We start from the raw sequence: 19,877 nt of genomic DNA, 5'->3' as shown, positions 1-19,877 counted from the left end.
ACTAGAAGACATATCGGTCTCAGCGGATCACTGGCCTTTCCAGGCTGAAATGAAAAGACTAAGCTTGTTAATCGGGAGGGCCACAGCAGAAAATGGGCACTGTTGGAGGACTCCAGATCGGCATAAAATCGCCTTGGCCACTCCTGTCTGCTTCACCATTATCGTGGACTAGGTAAATACTGAAGCCTCTGCAGAATTATAGCCCTGCTCTGTAACTAGGGAGCTTTTACAGGGACCACTTGCTTGCTGGCTTGCTGCATTGTTAGGATGCCATTGTCATTTCCTTTTTAACCTCAGTTAGTCAGTTGCTAGTAGGTAAACACTCCACTCCATTCAGCTCACTGGGACTGGTGTTTTTGGGAGACGAATAGTCGAGATCCGTTTTTGGAGTTTGTTTCGTTTCAGAGGTGCCATTTTCTGTTTCACTATTATTTATATAGGATAGCCTCTGAACACTGCTGATGCAGCCTCGCTGTGCTTTGCTTCCTCTCCCCTGTCTACCTCATCTGAATTTTGCAGGGAAGCGCCTAGTAGCAACCACTTCTCGCTGCCTCTGCTCCTACTCCTAGCTGCTAGCGTAATCTCTTGCTCTGCCCTACCTCGAGGCAGAGCTAGGTGGGCAGCGGCGCGAGCTGCGTGCGTGCGAGCGCAATGCCTCAGGTTGATCTGGAGAGCCTGGTGTGCGGCGTGGCGGGCGCTGGCGCCGGGGACAGGAAGGTGTCGTGCGAGACGGTCATCGCGGGGAGCAGCGGGGACGCCTCGCCGCCGCGGATGCCGCCGCCGCCGGACCCGGACTTCCCTCCCGAGTCTATAGCCATCCCTATCAGCGACGAAGTGGCGTTCTCGGAGCTGAACCCGATATACGAGCGGGACGACTCCACCAAGGGCAGCACCAACCCCAAGGCGGCCGCCGCCGGCACCTCCAACCCCATCTCGGCCAAGACGCGGTCCAACTCCACGCGCGTCGCCGGGGCCCCCACCGCGGCTGGCACCACGTTCTTCGGCCTCCCGGCCAAGATCCGCCCACCGTTCTCCCGGCGCCGGGCGTCGCAGGGCCGGATCTTGCCCGACAAGCGCGCGAGCGGTGGCGTCGGCGGCGGCAGCAGGGGCGACGGCGAGGCAGAGCCGCGGTCGCCCAAGGTGTCATGCATTGGCAAGGTCCTGTCCGACCGGGAGCGTCACGGACGGCGCCGGCTCCGGCTCCGGCGCCGTGGGTGGTGGCACGGGGTGGTGTCCATGTTCCGGTGCGACGACTGCGGCCGGTTAGGAGGCGGCGCGGCCAAGAAGATGGCGTTGGAGGACGAGGACGGGGAGGAGCAGCAGCCGGGCATTGCAGGAATGCGGAGGTTCAAGTCCGGGAGAAGAGCCGCTTCATGGGGAGACGAGGCGCTGGCGGCGGCGGCGGCCGACGAGGATGAGAAGTCCGAAAGCAAAGAGACTGAGCATTGGGCCCGGGCGGCCGGTAAATTAGGTTGTGGCGATGGCGGGAAAAGACTGGACCAGGGATATGTCGTTGGTGGGTCCCCCTGTAAGTGACCGTGCCGTGGTTGGCTGGTTGCCGATAGGGTGATAGGTGAGCTCAAGCTGTCTCGAGCTGTATCCATCAGCGAGGGATGGGCACGGTCTTGGTTGATGGTGATTGGAGACTGGCCTAGAAATGCGAGTGTCGGATTTCGATGGGTTTTGCTGTTTGGAGTTCTGCACTTTGGAAGAGCCTGTTTGTTGGAACCAATGATCGGTGCACGGTGTACATACCTCAGTAATAACAAGCACACAATGTGCTCCATTCGTGTCTCTCTTCTCATTGCAACTATCCTTCAGAGTTCAGACTTCACTTCAGAGTGACACGTTTCTTCATACATCTTTTTCTCGTGTGATCGTGTGAGTCCTCTCGTGCTCATCAAATCGTGATCCGAATTCAGGGGCAAGTTGCCAGTGTCGGCCTATAGCTATGGATTGATTAGTGCGGCGGATCCGGCACCAACAGAGTCGCCTGAGACGGGCGCAGGCAAGCGGCGCGGGGAGCTGGGAACGCTGTGAATGCGAAGACCAAGAACAGTGCCGAACCCGAGGGAGGAACGAGAAACAGTCTAGGCCATCCGTTGCAGATCCTGTGGCTAGGAGGCATCGACCGAGTCCAATCGTGTTTTTCAGGCGCCTGGAATACATCGTCGTCCTAAAAAAAGTGTTAGGCTATGGTCAAAGGTGTTTTCACTCTCGACTTGGTACACCGCGCCTGTACTGGTGTAGGGATATCGATGGATACCTAATTTTCGTGGGGAATTTTTTTATTAGGAGATGAGACGGAGAGATTTCGTTCTCACCAACTCATATGGAACAGGGACGGGAAGACACGCTCTCTCTTCGTTATATTTCTAATATCATATATATATATTAGTGTATAAATGTATAAAATATTACATATATATTAGTGTATAAATGTATAAAATATTACATTACATAGAGTAAATAATAAATTACTTTTATTATTTTTTATCTAACGTACGATATTTAACCAATCTTGTATTAATTACTATTATATGCATCAATAAATTACTTATTTATACTACGTACATATTATTAATATATAAAAATAATCAAATATAATTTAATTTTACATCCTGTTACGAATCCAATCTCCACAAAATTACTCGTGGGAATGAGGATAGAAGAATTTTTTTTCAATAGCTAAATAGGGACGAGTATGAGAAGTATTTCCCAGCGGAAATTGATCCGTTGTCGTCCCTACACCGGTGCCTCAACGTACCACAACCTACCAATCTATCGTACCGTAGTGTGGGCACCGAGGTCGACGGGTGCACGGTTGCGGCTTGACCGCTTGATCACCGTCGCCTTGTAACCGCCGCAGGGCTGCACCACAATTTGCTTGCTACGGTATCTACGCCTCTTAGGCTATAGAGTTCTGAACATTTGAACACCCCACGACATAAACGGATGATTAGTTTTTCAGACTTAAAACCCATCCATGGGTGCAGGTGTAGCACCAGAGTACCACTGAAATTGTCGATGACATTTGATCTCACTTTGCCACCGTCACAGCTAAGGTCTTTTCCTGATTTTTTTAGTAAAGGAAAATATTTTTCCTTGACAACAAACTAGCAAGGTAGCCTGTATATTTGCACGACTAGACTTGATATAATTTTTTATTCATAATATTCCTTTTATTTTGAAATTCAAGTATGTTATCCTCAATGAAATGTACATCTGTAGGTATACTGATCAGCGTGCAATCTTATATGAATTATGTGATGAATGAACACAATAACCTCACCCAGAACAAGAACAAGAAAATGAATGGTAGTAGTACAGGTTCTATGAGCTTGACTCATGTGCTTGCCGTTGCTAAAGAACCGGTTCAGGTAACTTCTTTTGACTGTTCATCTTGTTCTTTCAGGTTTCAAAGTGACTCGACTAGCTGACTAGCAACAAGTGGCTGTTACTAGCAGAGAATCCTTGCGGATGACGCGAAAGGTTTCGACGACGACTCACGGTGGTTTTGTTGGTTCGTTCGGACGGCGCCCTCACCAGAATGGGATTAGCTGCGCTGCACCGTCGAACGAACCTGAACAGACGGGGCGCCATCCGCCCGTGGCAGGTGACCATGACGAGTACGATTTCTAGACATCCTTTCACATGGCTCACCAGAAGCTAATGGCCAGAGTGTCGCAGCTTGGACACGACCTGTTACCTAACCGCTCGAGCCAGGCTGAGAGCAACTCTTGCACACCGTTGGGTTGGAATTCTCATTGCCATGTGGACTAGTGGAGGAAAAAAATTAAGACGAGTTCAGTTACCTCGCTGTCTGTCAGGGCAATGCTCCCGCCGGCTCTGATGAGTGTTGATGACAACTCAGACCGGATTGAGTCAGTCAGAAGGGAAGCCCTGTCATGCGCAGTTTTTCAAAATAATAATCAGATACATTATATATATATATATATATATATATATATATATATATATATATATATATATATATATATATATATTAGGGTCAATATCATCATACATACAGTGATATTATCAGTAATATACAGTTCTATATCGAATAAACAATTTTATTGAAATAGTAGATACTTGAGTTTTTAAACAGCGGCAGAAGAAACAAAGGAAATTCCAACGAAAACTTCAGGCACACTACAGACAATCGACTAGAAGAAACATGACCTAGGATGTTGCGTCTTTATTATAGCCTTTAGCTTCCTTAATCTCTTTGTAGTCTTTTTTAACTGAGCAATATTTATTATTAGAAATAGTAAGTGTAAATACATATCATACTCTGTAAGTATAAGAAAGTATGACATGATAATTTAAAGTAAAGAAAATGTTAGACACTGGTTTACTGCACTAAACAATCTTAACTTATAACTCCAAAAAACAGACATCATATTAACTAAATATGAAGATACAACTTAAATAAGAAGAACAGCTCATCGGATCTCATCGACTACCAAACTCACCTGATATTCTATATCCGGCTACCATAACTCACCAGATAATCCCATTACCTGGCTACCCCTGATCCTAAATAATAAAGAAGAAGTCCAAGTTGCTATTGACCGTAAGCATGGCTGATTGATCAGTTTTATACTCTGCAGAGTTTGCCCACCTTTTCCCACGAGCCGTGATTTCATCAACTGCATTACCAGGTGACAGTCTCCATGTTACAGTGCTAGCCAAGTACTTACACACTTCCGAGGTGTGCACCGGGAGATCACTACAAAGCCTTTACAAAGCTCATACCGATCCGCAAGCATCCACTGAGGTTTCACCGCTAATAGACGATTACATCGCTGCAAAAACCCCCTCTTGTGCCACTCAACCGTCTAATGATGCTTACAGAACGGGAGGTGTGGTTAATTAATTGGCCAGACTGTACCCATATAGGCCCCATGGATGGTTACGGTTTAGCCTGGTTACATGCTTAAAGAACCGGTCCTTAAGATCCCATACAAGAACAACCACAAACCTACTGTGCAGCATCACCTCAAACCAACTATCCAGTTAGTATCCCTATACCATGTTGCTACAAGATTACCATATCTGATTTTTGTTGCATAAACATTAGTCAAGATTAACATTTACCCTAACCATGACAGCAACTAACATATCTACCATTCATTTCACATGACTCATCAACGACGACAAGGATAATCACACAAAATCTAGTAAACCCTAATTATGGGATTGCAAATTAGACAAGCATGCAAGAATGATCAACAATTAATATAAAAGTCCTAAAATAGGTGCAAGATGTTCAAGGACGCTTGCCTAGCTGCTGCTCAGTGATATTCGTAAACTCGGTTCTGGCATATCTTGAAGTCTTGACTTTGCATATCATCGATTTTTAAACTATTGCTCTTGGAGATCCTCGTATTGCTTCGGAACGCAGTCGTCTACTCGCAGGAACAACTGACAAAAGAGAAAACAAAAATAACTAAGAACAATACATCAAACAGAGGCATCACATCATAAAAAACTCTATGGTTGGATATGATACGAGATTTAGGCGGATTCGTAGAGTGTTGCTTGGATTTGAATGAAATTCGCTGAACAAGATTTTCATAGATGAATTCTATTTGAATAATAAGGGCTGGAACAGAATTAACTATAAAAGGCAGGGGCTAACGTGTATTCTATTTTAAGAGATGAATTCTATTTTAACAGAAGGATCTCTGGAGGGTTATTAGGGATTCACACACACACACACACACACACACACACACACACACACACACACAGAGAGAGAGAGAGAGAGAGAGAGAGAGAGAGAGAGAGAGAGAGAGAGAGAGAGAGAGAGAGAGCAGAGCAGGGGAGTTTGGCATGGAGGAGTCGGCCGGCGGTGGCCTCTTGCCATCGCCGGTGGGAGAAAGGTCCGGAGTTGATGAAGATGGTGCAGACAGAGTCACTACGCAACCATGAACTCATGGAGGGCTCAACTTGACCCAGGGTACAAAAGGACACGCACACCAGTGAGCTAAAGGTGGGGAGGTGCACGGTTGGATGAATTATGGTTGGTTTTGGCAGAGAGGTTCTGAGATAGCGGCAAAACAATGACAAACGCTCCCAGGTTACGTGGCCACGCATAGAGACATCGAAGAATATGTGCGCGTTACCGGAGATTGGTTGTGTTTTGGGGAACCATATGAAAAAAGTGTTTTCCTTAGAAAACGATGCCGTGATGGCGGTTCTGACAGATCATCCCCATAGAGGGAGATCGATCGGGACTTTGGCGAGATTGTGCAACAATGTTGGAGGTTGGGATCACGTTCCTGGTGGCAACGCTGCAGATCTGAGGGGACCCTCATGTGTATCTGAAGAAGATGTGATGTAACACACCGTGACACAGTCGGTACATCAAAACCACTGCTAGATTGATGGGGAACGCGGACTAAACCTTCAGTGCACACGCATAACTTATCCAGACAAGGCAGTGGCAACACCGACGTCTAGTACGATTGCTCCGGTGCAGATTTGGACAACCCAAATTGGGAGGATGTTAAGGACTATCAGAGGCATGTCTCGGCCAAAGGACTTAGGGATTGGAGTCCGATTCACCTGGGAACGCGATTTGAGCCTGCACTGCATGCGTAGAACTCCAGACTGGGGCAGTAGCACGACGATCATAATCCCGGTGGCTTCAAGGCTCTAATGGACAATCGGTTTGGTGAGGTTATGTGGGACATACAGGGGCACGTGCTATCAAAGGGCATGGCGATCCAACCTCTGATCGACTGGGGAATGTCAATGCCATCCGCGACGGTGCACATGTCCGCGATGGTGATGACCGTTGCATCATAGATCGGGCTTTGGCCAGGGTTGGAGGTTCGGTTAGGGATCACTAATGGTATCCAAACAGGGGAAAGGAGGAGGAGAAGGGGCTGGTCCGGGGTCCTCACCTTGCTGCGACGATTGGTGAAGAAGGATTCACGGAGACTCTGGAATTCGGGCTCACGTTCCCATCGCACAGATGAATATCTGGTCAAGCCCTTTAGGGATCCTGAGGTTCCATCGAAGTTCTACATGGTGACGTGGGTCTCTTGACTGGATCTTAACTGGATCATCAGGAACGCCGATAAATTCTTCGTTTCGCACCTTGGACGCGGCCAGACACAGAGCAGCACAGATGGCGACGTAGATCCCGACGTCGTCTGTCCTCCTATGGACAAAATATCCTGGGACATCATGGGGGACAACCTGGGTCACATCTTGGCAAAAGATCAAGGTATTTGGCAGACAGATCACTGGGAACACGGATGCCAACTTACGATAATATGACTGTCCGCGATGGCGAACGACACCCGGTAGGTCGGGGCGGCGGCTTTGGGTTGGTGGACGTGGGAAAAAGGGCAAGGGAGGGTGTGCTGGTCCCTTTTTATGGGTCTAGTAACATCGTGCTGGTGAGCTAAGGTGGGATGCAAGCCGGCCATGGCCTAGGCCCAAGTTGTGATTCGATTGAGCGACGCTAATTCACAGGTCTATGTTAATAGAATGATAAATCAACCTTTCGGATACCAAATTGGAAGTTTTTGGACTCTATCTTGTAGTACTCGAAAATATCTACAACTTTGGTATTCATTGGAACTTCTGAAAACACCATCTTGATTTCCAAACATGCGTCACAAGAGAAACTATTTGAATTCAGTCTAATCTGTATAGCACTGATTTTGGGGATCATAACTTCTAGCTCCATTATCCAAATGGGGACTTCAATAGTTGCAAATCAAAGCTCTCGATGAGACCTACCACTTTGGATTTTGTCAAGATTTGCATTTTAAACCATCTTGAACTCCGAATCTGAGTGAAAAGACGAGGCTAACGACGAGGAGTAACTGGCAGCTGGCTTGAATTGTCATTATGGCCATTAGAGACATTTAGAGCAGCAATTTTTTGATATTGAATTGAGGGGAATAAAGATTGGATTGACGTGGGGGATTGAACGAAGAAATGATGGGGGAAGAGGGGAGGGCAAGTGCCATGGAGATGGGTAGTTGAGCGGTCGCGGTGGCCAGGCGAATGGACGACGTCGTTTGGAGGTGGATGGAAACGATCAGGTACATGCACGTGCAAGTGAGCTGGTTTGGGTTGGCTTTAGCACACATATGGGCCGTCCTGCTAGCAATCCAACGTGATGCAAGGTTGATGACATGTTGCGGTTCTGCAGTCACAGGCTAGAGAGAAAAACTTTGAGGAAAGACAGTGCACGTCGGGTTAGATCTGAAGTACGTGAGATAAGATTATCCACGGATGATTTTTAGATGATATGAAAAAAATGGAACAAGAATTTATCCAACCTTAAAATTCTATAACATATTCTAATATTTTATAAATATATTTTTTATCACACAAAATAAATTCTTTTTAAATTCTAAAATTTTTAAAAGAGCTTTCACATTTTTAAAAAAAATTATTTTATTATTTTAAAATACTCATAACCTAAAATCAGAATTTTAAGATGTGACAAGCCCCCAATGATTTGTAAGCTTTTCTATCTGGGCGGTACGTGTGGACGAAGCTCGGACCAATAATGCGGCGAGTAGGACAACCACCCCCGTCGGAAACGTTATCTGAAAGCGACCAGGAAACAAAGTTCAGAAACGAGCCGTCGCTGGGTTTTCGCATGCCCCTTTCAGCCTGCCGCCGAAAGAACTGCACAGTTAAGCTTTGAAAACCATTCAAGCCACGGTAAATGTTATGCTTCGTTCTTTCGGTCAAACACTCTGAAATGCCCGCGCTTTCCATGATGCCCGGCCATCTATCGACCTTACCTTTAGATGTTTCCATATCTCGATAGGTTTGTGCATAGGGAGGAAAAGTTCACCTTTTCAGATCATTGCTAGGGGAATAAGAGAAAAGAGACGAGCTTTTTGGAAAATCTCACTGTCATGCAAAATTTCGGAATCTAGGTCTACCTCATGAATTGATATGCGCGTTTTCGTATACAGGATTACAATGTATCACTAAACAGCAAGAGAATACTCGTGCTGATTAACAGTATGACTGTAGGAGCAATACAATTACTTGCAACAGCAGCAGCAGCAGTACTCGTTCAGTCAAACAAGTTGTTCTTACCCCCAATTTGGAGGAGGAGGAGGAGAACATGGACGTATAGTACGGGTTGAGCGAGCCACTTGGACCCGACCCACCGCCGGAGCCGGCAATGATCGAGTACACCGGCGAGCCGTTGGGGTAGAAAAGCCCGTAGTTCCGCTCCGACGTCGGCCCGGGCTTCATGTCCTCATTGAACAGCGCGAAAACGTACACGTCGACGGGCACGTCGGGCTTGAGCGGTGTACCCTGGTTCATGGCGATCCTCTGCATCAGGTTCCCGTTGTACGCCGCCGCGTTCTGTACGGTAGCGCCGGTCTCATCCTCGTCCCCCTTGGACGGCCACCCGGTCTCCGAGATCCTCACGCCGACGTCCGTGTGGCCCATGGCCTTCATGGCCGCGTACACGGCGTCAATCTGGGCGTAGAGCATGTTGTCGTAGGTGAGGTTGGTGTTGGGGTCGCGCACGCCTGGGTTGGGCTCGAACAGCACGTACGGCAGGGACACGCTCCCGGGGCTCGCCTTGTACGCGAAGAAAGGATACGCGTTGATCAGCAACGGCGACCCCGTCTGCCCGTGGAAGTCGAGCAGCGGCTGGATGTACTCCGCGAGGTCCTCCCGGAACGCGCCCGACGACGGCGGGTAGCTGGTGGCGAGGAAGTTCACCGAGTGCGCCGATGACACGATGACCTGGTTGCCGAGGCCCAGGTCGCCGAGCGCGCCGTGGACGGCCTGCATGGCGGGTAGGAGGCTGGCCATCATGCCGGTGTCGTTGCTGGTGAACACCTCGTTGCCGACGGTGATGCAGGTGATGCGCGTGGCCGGGATGAAGGGCTGCACGTGCTGCGCCACCCACTGGCGGGCGGCGCTGGGGTTGGCGGCCATGGACTGCAGGTTCTCGTTGCCGACGGCTATGATGAACTCAACGCCGGTGTTGGCGAAGGACGTCAGCACCTTGGGGTCCGCGTCGTAGAGCTTCACCTTGTTCACGTTCAGCGACTGGAGGAGCCCTGCCACTTGCCTCGGGTCCGGCAGGTTGTCGGCGATCTGCCCGTAGTTGATGCCGAACTTATTCTGCGCCGACACCAGGTCCACTGCGAAACACACGGCGAGCTTAGCAGTCAGAAATCACGCACTAATTGCTACCAAGATAATGTTCCTTTTTTGCCAGACGATCCGATTTTTCTCAACGATAAGATTTCTGAAACGGGATTGAAAATTCCCTTTTCAGACAGAAGCATGGAATACTTTAGGTACCAAGTCGCTTTCGTGATTAAGCCGCAGAAAAAATCGTTCGAAAAAGGACTACCTAATCAATAATGTATGTAAGCAGATGGGATTATCGTAGAACATGGGTCAATTGGAAAGTGTGTGGTTTCAGCAAGAAAATCATATAATGACGCTGCACAGTTAATATACTTCCATATCGGAAGCATGGGTGCGCATCAGAGCTGACACAGCAGCTGGATTCAATTAATCGCGAGAAAATGACCTCGTAGTTATTTGCAAAGACAATTCTAATCAAGTTTGCTGGATCTCAGAGCTCCATACTCTGGTTCATAGCTTCTTTCGGTGTTGTTCCTACTGAAAACTCGAAATATTCCTCAAACTTCTTCAAACAAAACGGAAAAGTATCCTATATTCTTAATTTCTTATGGAAATTGAAACAAAGAATCGCGCCCAGAACTCGAAAGAACTAGAAGAATTCACGAGGACAGACGTACATGAGACTAACCAACGGCAATGGCGGCAAAAACAGAGCACAAGCAGGAGGAGAGAATTCACATGAAGACAAGCAAGGAGCGAGCAAGCCGCCACCGAATTACCTGAGACGAGCGCGAGCGCGAGCGCCAGAGGCAGCAGCGAGGAGGTGCGGACGCGGAGCCCCATTTCCGCTTCGCCTTCCCTCCTTCTCCTTCCTCTGTTATTCGCCGATACGGGGTGGGTAGCCAGTTACGTTCGCATTAAGCACAGTACAGGGGAAACTCCTCTCCTCGGGACTGGTGGCCTGGCCGCCCCCTCGGTTTTTATACTCCCGGTGATGCCGTCTCGCCGCATCTCCATCGGTAAATGTGTTTTCATACGCGCATGGAAATGGGAAAGGGAAAATAATATCTCTCCCCTCTCAGGTCGGGAAAGCGAAAATAATATCTCTCCCCTCTCAGGTCGGCTGCTCCGGCGGGCGAGCCACCGCCACCGGCACGTGCGCGTCGCCTCGGTCACGCCAGTCCCTTTACGCTTCCGGCGCCTACGACCTCTATCCCTGTTTCATCGCGGAGAATGGTCGGGTTTTCGATGTGAGAATTGGGATTTGCGGCGGCGGCTCCCACTAGCCACAGTTGCTGCATGCATGAGCCGCGTCCAGACTGGTCATCCCTCTCGACAAAATATTTCATGTGCCACTCCGAACGAGATATTTTGGAGATATTTTTGAAAAACATTAGTATAATTCATTACTCATTTACACCATCGTCACATGCGCACAGAATGTGACAGAGAAAAAAAAATTAAATATTGACAAAATTAGTATATATGTTGCAATAAAAATCTGTCTAAGACGTAGATAGAGTAAATCTAAATTTTGATCCATAGGGGACAGAGGTAAAGTACCCCACTAATCCACCTAAGCTAGGATTGGTTCTCCACTAACCGCCTACCCCTTTGAGCGAGATTAGACGCTGACAGTTTGACAAAACCCTGTTTAGTCTCCGTTTATTCTTCTTTCTCTTGAAGATATTTTCGTGTACAGCGGCGTGCCGTTCTTCTGATCTGGAGGTTTTCTCGTGCAACAGTCAACGTTCACCCTTGTCAATTGAGTTGAGCTGCTGAACTCCTCGTTCCCTTGGCGGCACACGGGGATAGGATTCCTTACACAACCTAACTCTCTCGTTTTACACTGGACGAAGGTAAAACCATCTCCGGGCGATGTGAACGGCCGTTTTGTTTGACGTGCCAGTGCCATGCCGCGGATGATATATTGATTGCAAGATACTCGTAGGCGTGGGAGAACAATTTTGAGTAGCACAGTAGCTGTTGTCGCGTAGGGATGATATCATTGCAGGGTAGTTCTGAATATTCTCCAAAGTCCAAACTACGGCGTAGTTACCAAACGATGCCACCAGCAGACCAACCGAATCTAGCAGGTCTGGGTGGGCGGGTAGAATGAACCACGCGGAATAGTGTTTTCCCTCTCTTCTGATATCATCATTCGTGCATACTTCTTCAGTATCTATACTCATATAAAATACATAATTTGTTTAAATAATCTTCACCGTCCATCCAAATCTATACTTCTATACTCATAAAATACTCCTACATCAGTTATGATAGAACCGAACAATCTCTAACATCCACTCAAGTTGGTCAAACAATCACCGTACAAAGATTCTTCCCGTTCCTCTTTCTAAAAATATATTTCATCTCATATTATTTATTTTACATATCTAGACGTCTAATAATTAGCTTTCATATATTTTTAAAATACATGTAATATCTTATTATTTATCTTTCACACCTAGACGTCCAATATTTACCTTCTATACATCGCTATATCCTAAATTAATTTTACATGTGTGAAACATATATGCAGATGCTAGTCACCAAATAACTCGAGAGCCTGCAAGTATTGGTACTCAGTGGAGGATGAAGCCAAGGCTACAGTATAAAACTACATCAGCATGCTTTCATGTTCGCATAGCCAGATTCCGTCTGCATGCTTTCAGTGGCCATAAGTCTTAGATGACCTCTCCTCCGAGTCTACTTCACACCCCCCACATAATAAATCAGGTATTTAGCATCTTCACCTTTTCAATACTGTCTAATTAACCCCTAAGCCAGTTTTTCAAGGCAGTTTCGCTAGCTGGCGTGCCACACTGGCCCGGACCCACCTATCAGTGCCTGGACCCATGACCAATATTCACAACAACATACCGAACAAAAGCAGCAGAATAACAACAAAAGGGTGGACACACTTATCGATGGCACAACTCACCCAAGCGGCGGCTCCAACTACCGCCAGCACAGTCCACCTGGCCAACGGCGGTCACAGCATGCCTCCATGGCTCCTGACCAAAGCATCAAAGACTCAACGACGTTAGACATACGCACGCACGACACATGATATCTTACAAGGTTATGGCGCAAGCGCTGTCTAGAGCTCGTCAAAGATCAAAAGAACCAACGGTGGCTCGACGACAGTGGCACAAAACCGGACGGAGTAACACAAAGGTATTGTTCAATGCCGGTGCGGCCAACGGCCATACACCCACGGCGTACACACCTCAAGTTCAATGCCGGTGCAAAAATGATCTCAACGTCGAAGCAGTCAAAGACCATACACCCATTACGGACACACCTGCAAAAATGATCTCAACATCGGCGCAATCAAAGACCATGCAGCTGGACACACTTGTAAAAACATCTCAATGTCGGTGCAGTCAAAGACAATGCAGCCACGGCGGGGCTCCTTAACCTGGAAGAACAAAAATAGGGGGATAAACAAAGTCAAATCTCAATCGCAAGGTGCGAGACCGGCTGGAGCACGCCTCGACGGCACAGAGGCCGGAGTCATGAGCCTTGACGGCACACCGACCAGGGCGAACAAACAACAACACACAGGAAATTCACACCGGCGATTGTGCATGGCCCCAGGCCACCGCCGTGCCAGCACATCGGAGTGCGACATGGCGGTGAAGCCCTCGGCTCACCAAAGGTATCCATGCTCTACCGACGGCGACAGGGAGCTTCGGCCGGGGTATTAATCCGTTGGCTTGGGGTGGCAGCAGGGCTTCGCCCCCCCCCCTCCGTCTGCCATGGGTAGCAACAACAGGGGATCTGCCTGAGCCCAACAGTAGGGATTATGTTTATCATATGAGAGCGATTATGTTTGGATTCATATAATGCATGATGTGATGTGATATGCTGTAAGCCTGTTACGTAGCAAGTCGCAACACGTAGCTGCATCCTACCCATTTCTTCAACCTGCCCCCCCCCCCCTGATCCAAAACAAATCGATTCCTTTATATAGGCGGCTGCAATAAAGAGATAGAGATCGAATTCAGTTGGGATTGGGATCGATTTAGCTTGAGATGAATAAGGGTTCGGTTGCGATTTGATTTCATTCGGATTGTTGGAGATAGAGAGGAACTCGATTCATGGACTTCCTCTCCTGGTCATCTTCCCGCGTGCCGTCCAGAACCGCCGTCATACTTCGGCTCGCGGGGTCCCTCCTCCTCAACGCCCAGTTCATCTTGATCCTCAGCAACGCCAGTGTGCTCCTCCTCCTTGCGCTGTCCAAACATTATCTCTCTGCCTCCTCCAGCCTCTCGTAGTTAGAAGCAGCTTCCCTTCCTTCGCCATGTCGATTTCTCCACCTTCCAGTGCCATGGAAGCTGCCTCCTTTGCCATGCCAACTCCACTGCCTCTAGCCATGGAAGCTTTCCGGGAGGTGGCCCCAGCTCCTGAATCTGAGAAGATGAGGCCTTGCCTGGCTAGGTGCGCGACATCCCCAGAGCTACGACGCTGCAAGTTGGAGAATGGGTGGAGGTGGTGGTCATCCGTGATGGAGCACGACGCAGAGGCATGCTAGGGGATGGACGAAGCGGTGCACGGTGGAGGATGCAAATTTTATAGGAAACTGTTTAGAAAGAACTTCGTGAGATCTTATTAATTTTATAGAAAACTGTTTTGAAAGACCTTCGTGAGATCTTATTAATTTTATAGGAAATTATTTAGAAAGACCTTTGTGAGACCCTATTAATATCATCTATCCTATAATATAATGGCTGGGCTGAAGAGAAAAGAGAGGGTGAACACGTGTCATTAAAGGGGAGAGGATCTTTGCTAGGACATAGTTCTATAAAATTTACTTCCTATAGTGGAGGTGTTGATGATGAAAAGTACATCCACAAGGATGTGCAGGCACTGACAGGTCCGGGCCTGTATGGCACGTCTGCTAGGCGAAATCGCTCCGGAAAATAGGCTTAGGGGTTTAATTAGATGGTACTGAAAATGTGACGGTGTTAAATACCTATTTTATTACATAGGAGTGTGAAGTAGACAAAATACAATAGTTATGGTCATCTAGACTCATTACTATATAAAACATATACAACTACACAGCTATCAAACCATAGCCCAAAGATAACATATTTTTTTGCAGCTGCGTGTTGCGACTTGCTTCGTTACAGGCGTACATCACATCATCCATTATATGGATCCAAACATAATCGCTCTCATATGATAAACTACATCTAATGGATATCAGTTCACTTCTTCTCCAGTCTGTTCACATCTCTGTCATCGATCCTAGGACTCGAGAATGCAAAAAAGGTCACGCCTTAAGCTTTACTTTCCTTATTGTGCACGGATGTCCCTTCTGATGATGTAGGACTGCTAATGATGATGGTTTAGACAAACTTACCCCTAAAACGTCAATGTTACGATTGACAGCCCATGGAAAGCCGTATCACTTTTCCTTTGTGCCGAAGTCCAAGCCCAAAATCTAGCGCATCTGAGCTCAAAAAAGGTCACTGATTAATCCTTGCTGTGTGTATCAAGTCACTAACAACCGAAAGTATCTTCTTTTTTCTGGCAACAACTATGATATTGAGAGAGAAAGTCATGCGCAAGTTAAATAGGCAGTTCCCGCATTCTTTTGGAAGCTAACACAAATTGAAATTGAACAGAGGATTAAACACTTCACAGGATGACGGTCAGGATAGGAATTTCTCTTAAGGCAAATCAAGAGCTTGATGAAACACTGACGGCGGCTTATCGGATTAGGCAGCGGGAGAGATGATAGGCTTTTCTCCCTACGTTTTATACCTTAGACCAGATGGCTATGAGCCTATACTACTAAGCTGTGAATGAAGACTAAAAAATCAAGTGTTTTCTAGAAATAAGAAGTACCTTGAAGATAGATCATTACTGTACACTGTTTTTTAATCTGATATGGTGCGTTTCATTATCACTCGGAGATAAATAAGGTATTAGCTCATATTTCAGATAGTTTATCATGTTCTACGTGACAATTATTATTGGATTAGAAAAGATTCCTCAATATATTTGAAAGTAATACAATCGATAAAGATTATACCTAGAAATTTTAAGTATGACATGTCTCTCCAACCTGACTACATAAGGAGGGGAGCGGTAATGCAGAAGAGTTCAACTGAGAAAAAAGAAGAGAGAAAGTCATTGAGCAGAGAAATATGACAAGCCAGACAAATAATATGAAACAAATATAGTTGGATAATAAGAACATAAACAATATTACATAGCCATGTCATAATTAGATTCATCTAATCAAGTCTTCAGAATTTATAACACTGATAACTCGTCAAGATACTTAGAATTGGATCTAAACATACCATATTATAATTATCTTTTTCTAAGAATAATTAGAGTAAAATAGGACATAAAACTATTATCCTATTGAGGCCTGTATAAAATCATACGTACTTACATTTAATACACACAATTAATAACGATATATCTATATTTTAAATAAATATTTGTATAATCGACTTTTAGGTAAAACGGAGAAGGGCGGCAAGCGCCCTGTGGTCCGTGGGCCATACACCTAAACGTTGACCCTACGATGATTCCACGTCAGCCTGTCAACTGAGCTGTAAAGGAAAACAATGTGGCGCAGTCGTGCGACTGGTACATGGCCCCTGGCCGCGCGGCTGGCGTCACGGGTAAAATCTGGCTTCCCGAACGAAGTGGTGCTGCTGCGCCGCCGCGCGCTAAGATCACTGCGATGCGCAGCAGGAGTGCATGCACCTGCGAATCCTCACGCATACTTTCACCCGCTGGTTCGTGCGGTTCATGGCACAGATTTGTTGACTTGTGTACGCGAGTGGGCTGCCTCCGCCGCTATTTGAACTTTGAAAGCAATCAGAATCTTATCAGGAAGCAGAACGATCTGACCACACCGGGTGGGGCCAGGAAAGCCACTGCTATTGATCTGAGGTCAATCATGTGGATGTCATAATCATGTAAGGTTTATTTAGGCATTATCTTGTGTAGCTTGTCAACGTAGCTAGTTTAGCCTACCAAACAACGGTGGATTCATATGATATTGGCCTTGTGCTGCAAAAATGCTATATAGTTTGAAACTGAGTCCACAAGCAATGGTAGATAGAAAAGGTAACAGTCATGTTCTGGCGGGCCTAGCGTGCACTATACGTTTTATTGTGAAATCGGCAACGACGAGGGGACCGCAGGTCGTCCGAAAAGAGCTTCCGCGTAGGTCAGCCCACCAACGAACAAAGAAGGCCCAGACAGCGGGAGAAGTCAGCCCAATGCGCGGAAAAGGTCAGCTTAGTTTTTCTCTCCTTTTTCTTACTTTACCTCTGAACCATGGTGCTTAATCATCATATACTAGGTTTATAGTTTTATGACTTTCAACATTTCCAAAGGCTTGATACAAAAATTTTCATATACTATTTCAATTTTTTCATATAAAATGTCAAACCATTTTTTCGAAATATTGAATGTATAAATAATCTAAAATATTTATATTGGATCATATGTTGTTTCATTAATTATAAAAAACACCATGGTTCAATCAGATTTGAAAACAAACCCATGATCTAAGAGAAAACACGTTTAAAGTTTGCAATTCAAACTAACTCCCACCCACCATATGGCCATCTCTCGCCTAACCAGATATCAGCACATGTCGAGAAGCCCGCACCCGCGCATCACAACCATCCATTCCCGTCTCACACAAATCTCAACAAGTGGGCGACCCAAACTCTCTTCGAGCACCCGGTATATACAGGGAATTCGAAGGACGAGGGGCACAGTAACATTATCAACACCCGAATTGGAGCAATTTCTCCGAGACATTAAGGCCACTTTCCACGGTAATACAACCCGGCCTGACAAACAATTTTAGAATAGCAGATGGCTCATTGATCATAATCAAGCATACATACAAAAAAATTATGAACTTTCTTTTGTGGCATCCATCTTGCAAAAATCACATATGAAAGACAGCGTACATAGCAGGAGATAAAAACCAAAACGTTTAACAAAAATATATCACAAATCACTACGAACGCAAAAAGGAAAGAACAGGGGATGGGTGGAGGCGCGACATGATCCCCCCCTGCGACGATTGCGCTCTCATCGGCGGTGCAATGGTCACCGACCAAGACTGCTCGGTGGCTTCGTTCTAGAGGACCTTGAGCCCGGGTTGTCGCTTGGAGGAACGCGTTGGTGTATGTGGGGATCCTTGGGCACGCGCCATCCGGTTGTTTCGCTCCACTAGATTGTGAGGGTTCTGGTGAGCACTCACTGCAGGCGGGTCCTATGGCGGCCGTTCGCTCGCTGTAGGTGGGTCCAATGGCGACCGTTCGCTCTTTATCGCTACGGGCGGGTCAGAGAGCGATTTCCTCGAGACATGCTCTAGAACCTACTACGAGGGCAATTGTGGGTTTTCGCCATGACAATTCCCTCGTGAGCCCTCTTACCCCTTCTGATCCCCATTCCAACCCTAATTCGGTTCCTCCTCTCCCCCACACCCTCACATTGAGACCCCACATTCGCCATCTCTGCGATGTTGCTTCCACAGTTTGGCAAGGATCTGTGACCAGAGATACGAGATCGTTCTCCCAAGTCCTCCTCTCTCCCCTGAAATCTGAAGTAGCACCCTGCATCATGGTTGGTGACCATGGTGCCTAGGGTGTTCCACTACGTGGAGGTTTTGGATCTGGAAGATCTGGGCGTGGAGCTGCTCATACTTTGGTCCGGGATGGCTTCTATCGTGATGGCTGGGGTAAGAAGTGGCAGGAGATCGGGTCCTCTGGAGTTCCTAGATATGATCCCTCCCTTCATCTCAAAGCTGATTTAGATCTACCCCTCCTCCCGATGATCCCTAGGCTAAGGCTACTGGATCCAATCAAGGGCACCTTGATCATCAAAAAGAGATGTGCAAAGAACGGGTTTATAACCCTGCTAGCGATGATGGATCCAAGTTTCCTGATAATTGCCTCAAACCTGCTTCTGGACATCCATCATCTGCTGGTGATACTTCTCATGAACCCCAAAGGTACAACTCTTCTGATCCCTTGGGTAAAGGCAAGGCTACACAACATGAAGATATGGAGGTTGGTGCTTGTTATGGCTGCGGGTCTTTTGATCATGTTGTGAGCGAGTGTCCTCTTTCTGGTTTGTGCTTAAGGTGTGGTAGAGAAGGACATGGTCCTAGGTTTTGTCCTGGTAGGAATCCTTGGGATTATATTGCTCCAATGTGTGGTACTCAGACTAATGATCAGTTATTTTTCTTTATCGAGAATATCCCTAATGCTCTTGCTGTTAAAGATTGTGCTAGCTTAGCCATGATCAAGGTTGTGAATGGTCATGTCTCTGCCTTGCAAATTAAATAAGAGTTTCAAGATTCCTTTGGCAATACATGGCGATGCCACGCAAAACAATGGTCTGATACTGTCTTTAGCATGAGATTCCTGGATGCTAGAAACATTGCTGAGTGGGCTCATTTTAAAACTATTGGAATGAGTAGGGCTAATGCTGAAATTAAAGTATCTACTTGGAATTCTGCAGTTGGTGCTAAAGGGGCTCTCCAATCTGCTTGGTTTAGGGTTAGAAGGATCCCTCAAGAGTGTAGATCTGAGCCTGCCCCTGCATCATGGGTTCCCTTGTGGGCTTAACCTTAGAAATTGATGAATCTAGTTTATTTAAGCAAAAATTTGTAAGAACGAGGATATGATGTAGGGATGTTTCTAAAGTCCCTAAAACTGATAAAGGTTGCTTGACTATGCAAGATGGTTGCTTCTTCTTTG

At 46.7% G+C, this 19,877-nt stretch overlaps 2 protein-coding genes across 2 annotated transcripts; one reads left to right on the top strand and one right to left on the bottom strand.

Moving 5' to 3' along the window:
• The first annotated feature begins 215 nt into the window (after positions 1–215).
• On the top strand, positions 216–1,814 carry LOC133925012 (uncharacterized). The gene is made up of 2 exons (XM_062370815.1): positions 216–407; positions 520–1,814. Exon 2 carries the CDS (start codon positions 652–654, stop codon positions 1,534–1,536), a length of 885 nt encoding a protein of 294 aa, XP_062226799.1. The 5' UTR covers positions 216–407; positions 520–651; the 3' UTR covers positions 1,537–1,814.
• Positions 1,815–8,911: 7,097 nt separating this feature from the next.
• On the bottom strand, positions 8,912–11,112 carry LOC133925009 (glucan endo-1,3-beta-glucosidase 14-like). The gene is made up of 2 exons (XM_062370800.1): positions 10,893–11,112; positions 8,912–10,160 (listed from the first exon to the last, which is right to left on the bottom strand). The coding sequence occupies exons 1-2, from the start codon at positions 10,954–10,956 to the stop codon at positions 9,007–9,009; spliced, it is 1,218 nt and encodes a 405-aa protein (XP_062226784.1). The 5' UTR covers positions 10,957–11,112; the 3' UTR covers positions 8,912–9,006.
• Between the last annotated feature and the right edge of the window lie 8,765 nt (positions 11,113–19,877).

This window comes from Phragmites australis, chromosome 1, assembly GCF_958298935.1.
Source record: "Phragmites australis chromosome 1, lpPhrAust1.1, whole genome shotgun sequence".
Lineage (NCBI taxonomy): Eukaryota > Viridiplantae > Streptophyta > Magnoliopsida > Poales > Poaceae > Phragmites > Phragmites australis.
This window is presented reverse-complemented; position numbering and strand designations above follow the sequence as displayed.

Bases quoted from the DNA above. Each gene is read 5' to 3' on its own strand.
- LOC133925012 (XM_062370815.1), top strand. From the start codon at position 652: ATGCCTCAGGTTGATCTGGAGAGCCTGGTGTGCGGCGTGGCGGGCGCT.
- LOC133925009 (XM_062370800.1), bottom strand. From the start codon at position 10,956: ATGGGGCTCCGCGTCCGCACCTCCTCGCTGCTGCCTCTGGCGCTCGCG. The intron at 10,161-10,892 runs GTAATTCGGTGG...TGTGTTTCGCAG, and splicing joins CGCGCTCGCGCTCGTCTCAG to TGGACCTGGTGTCGGCGCAG.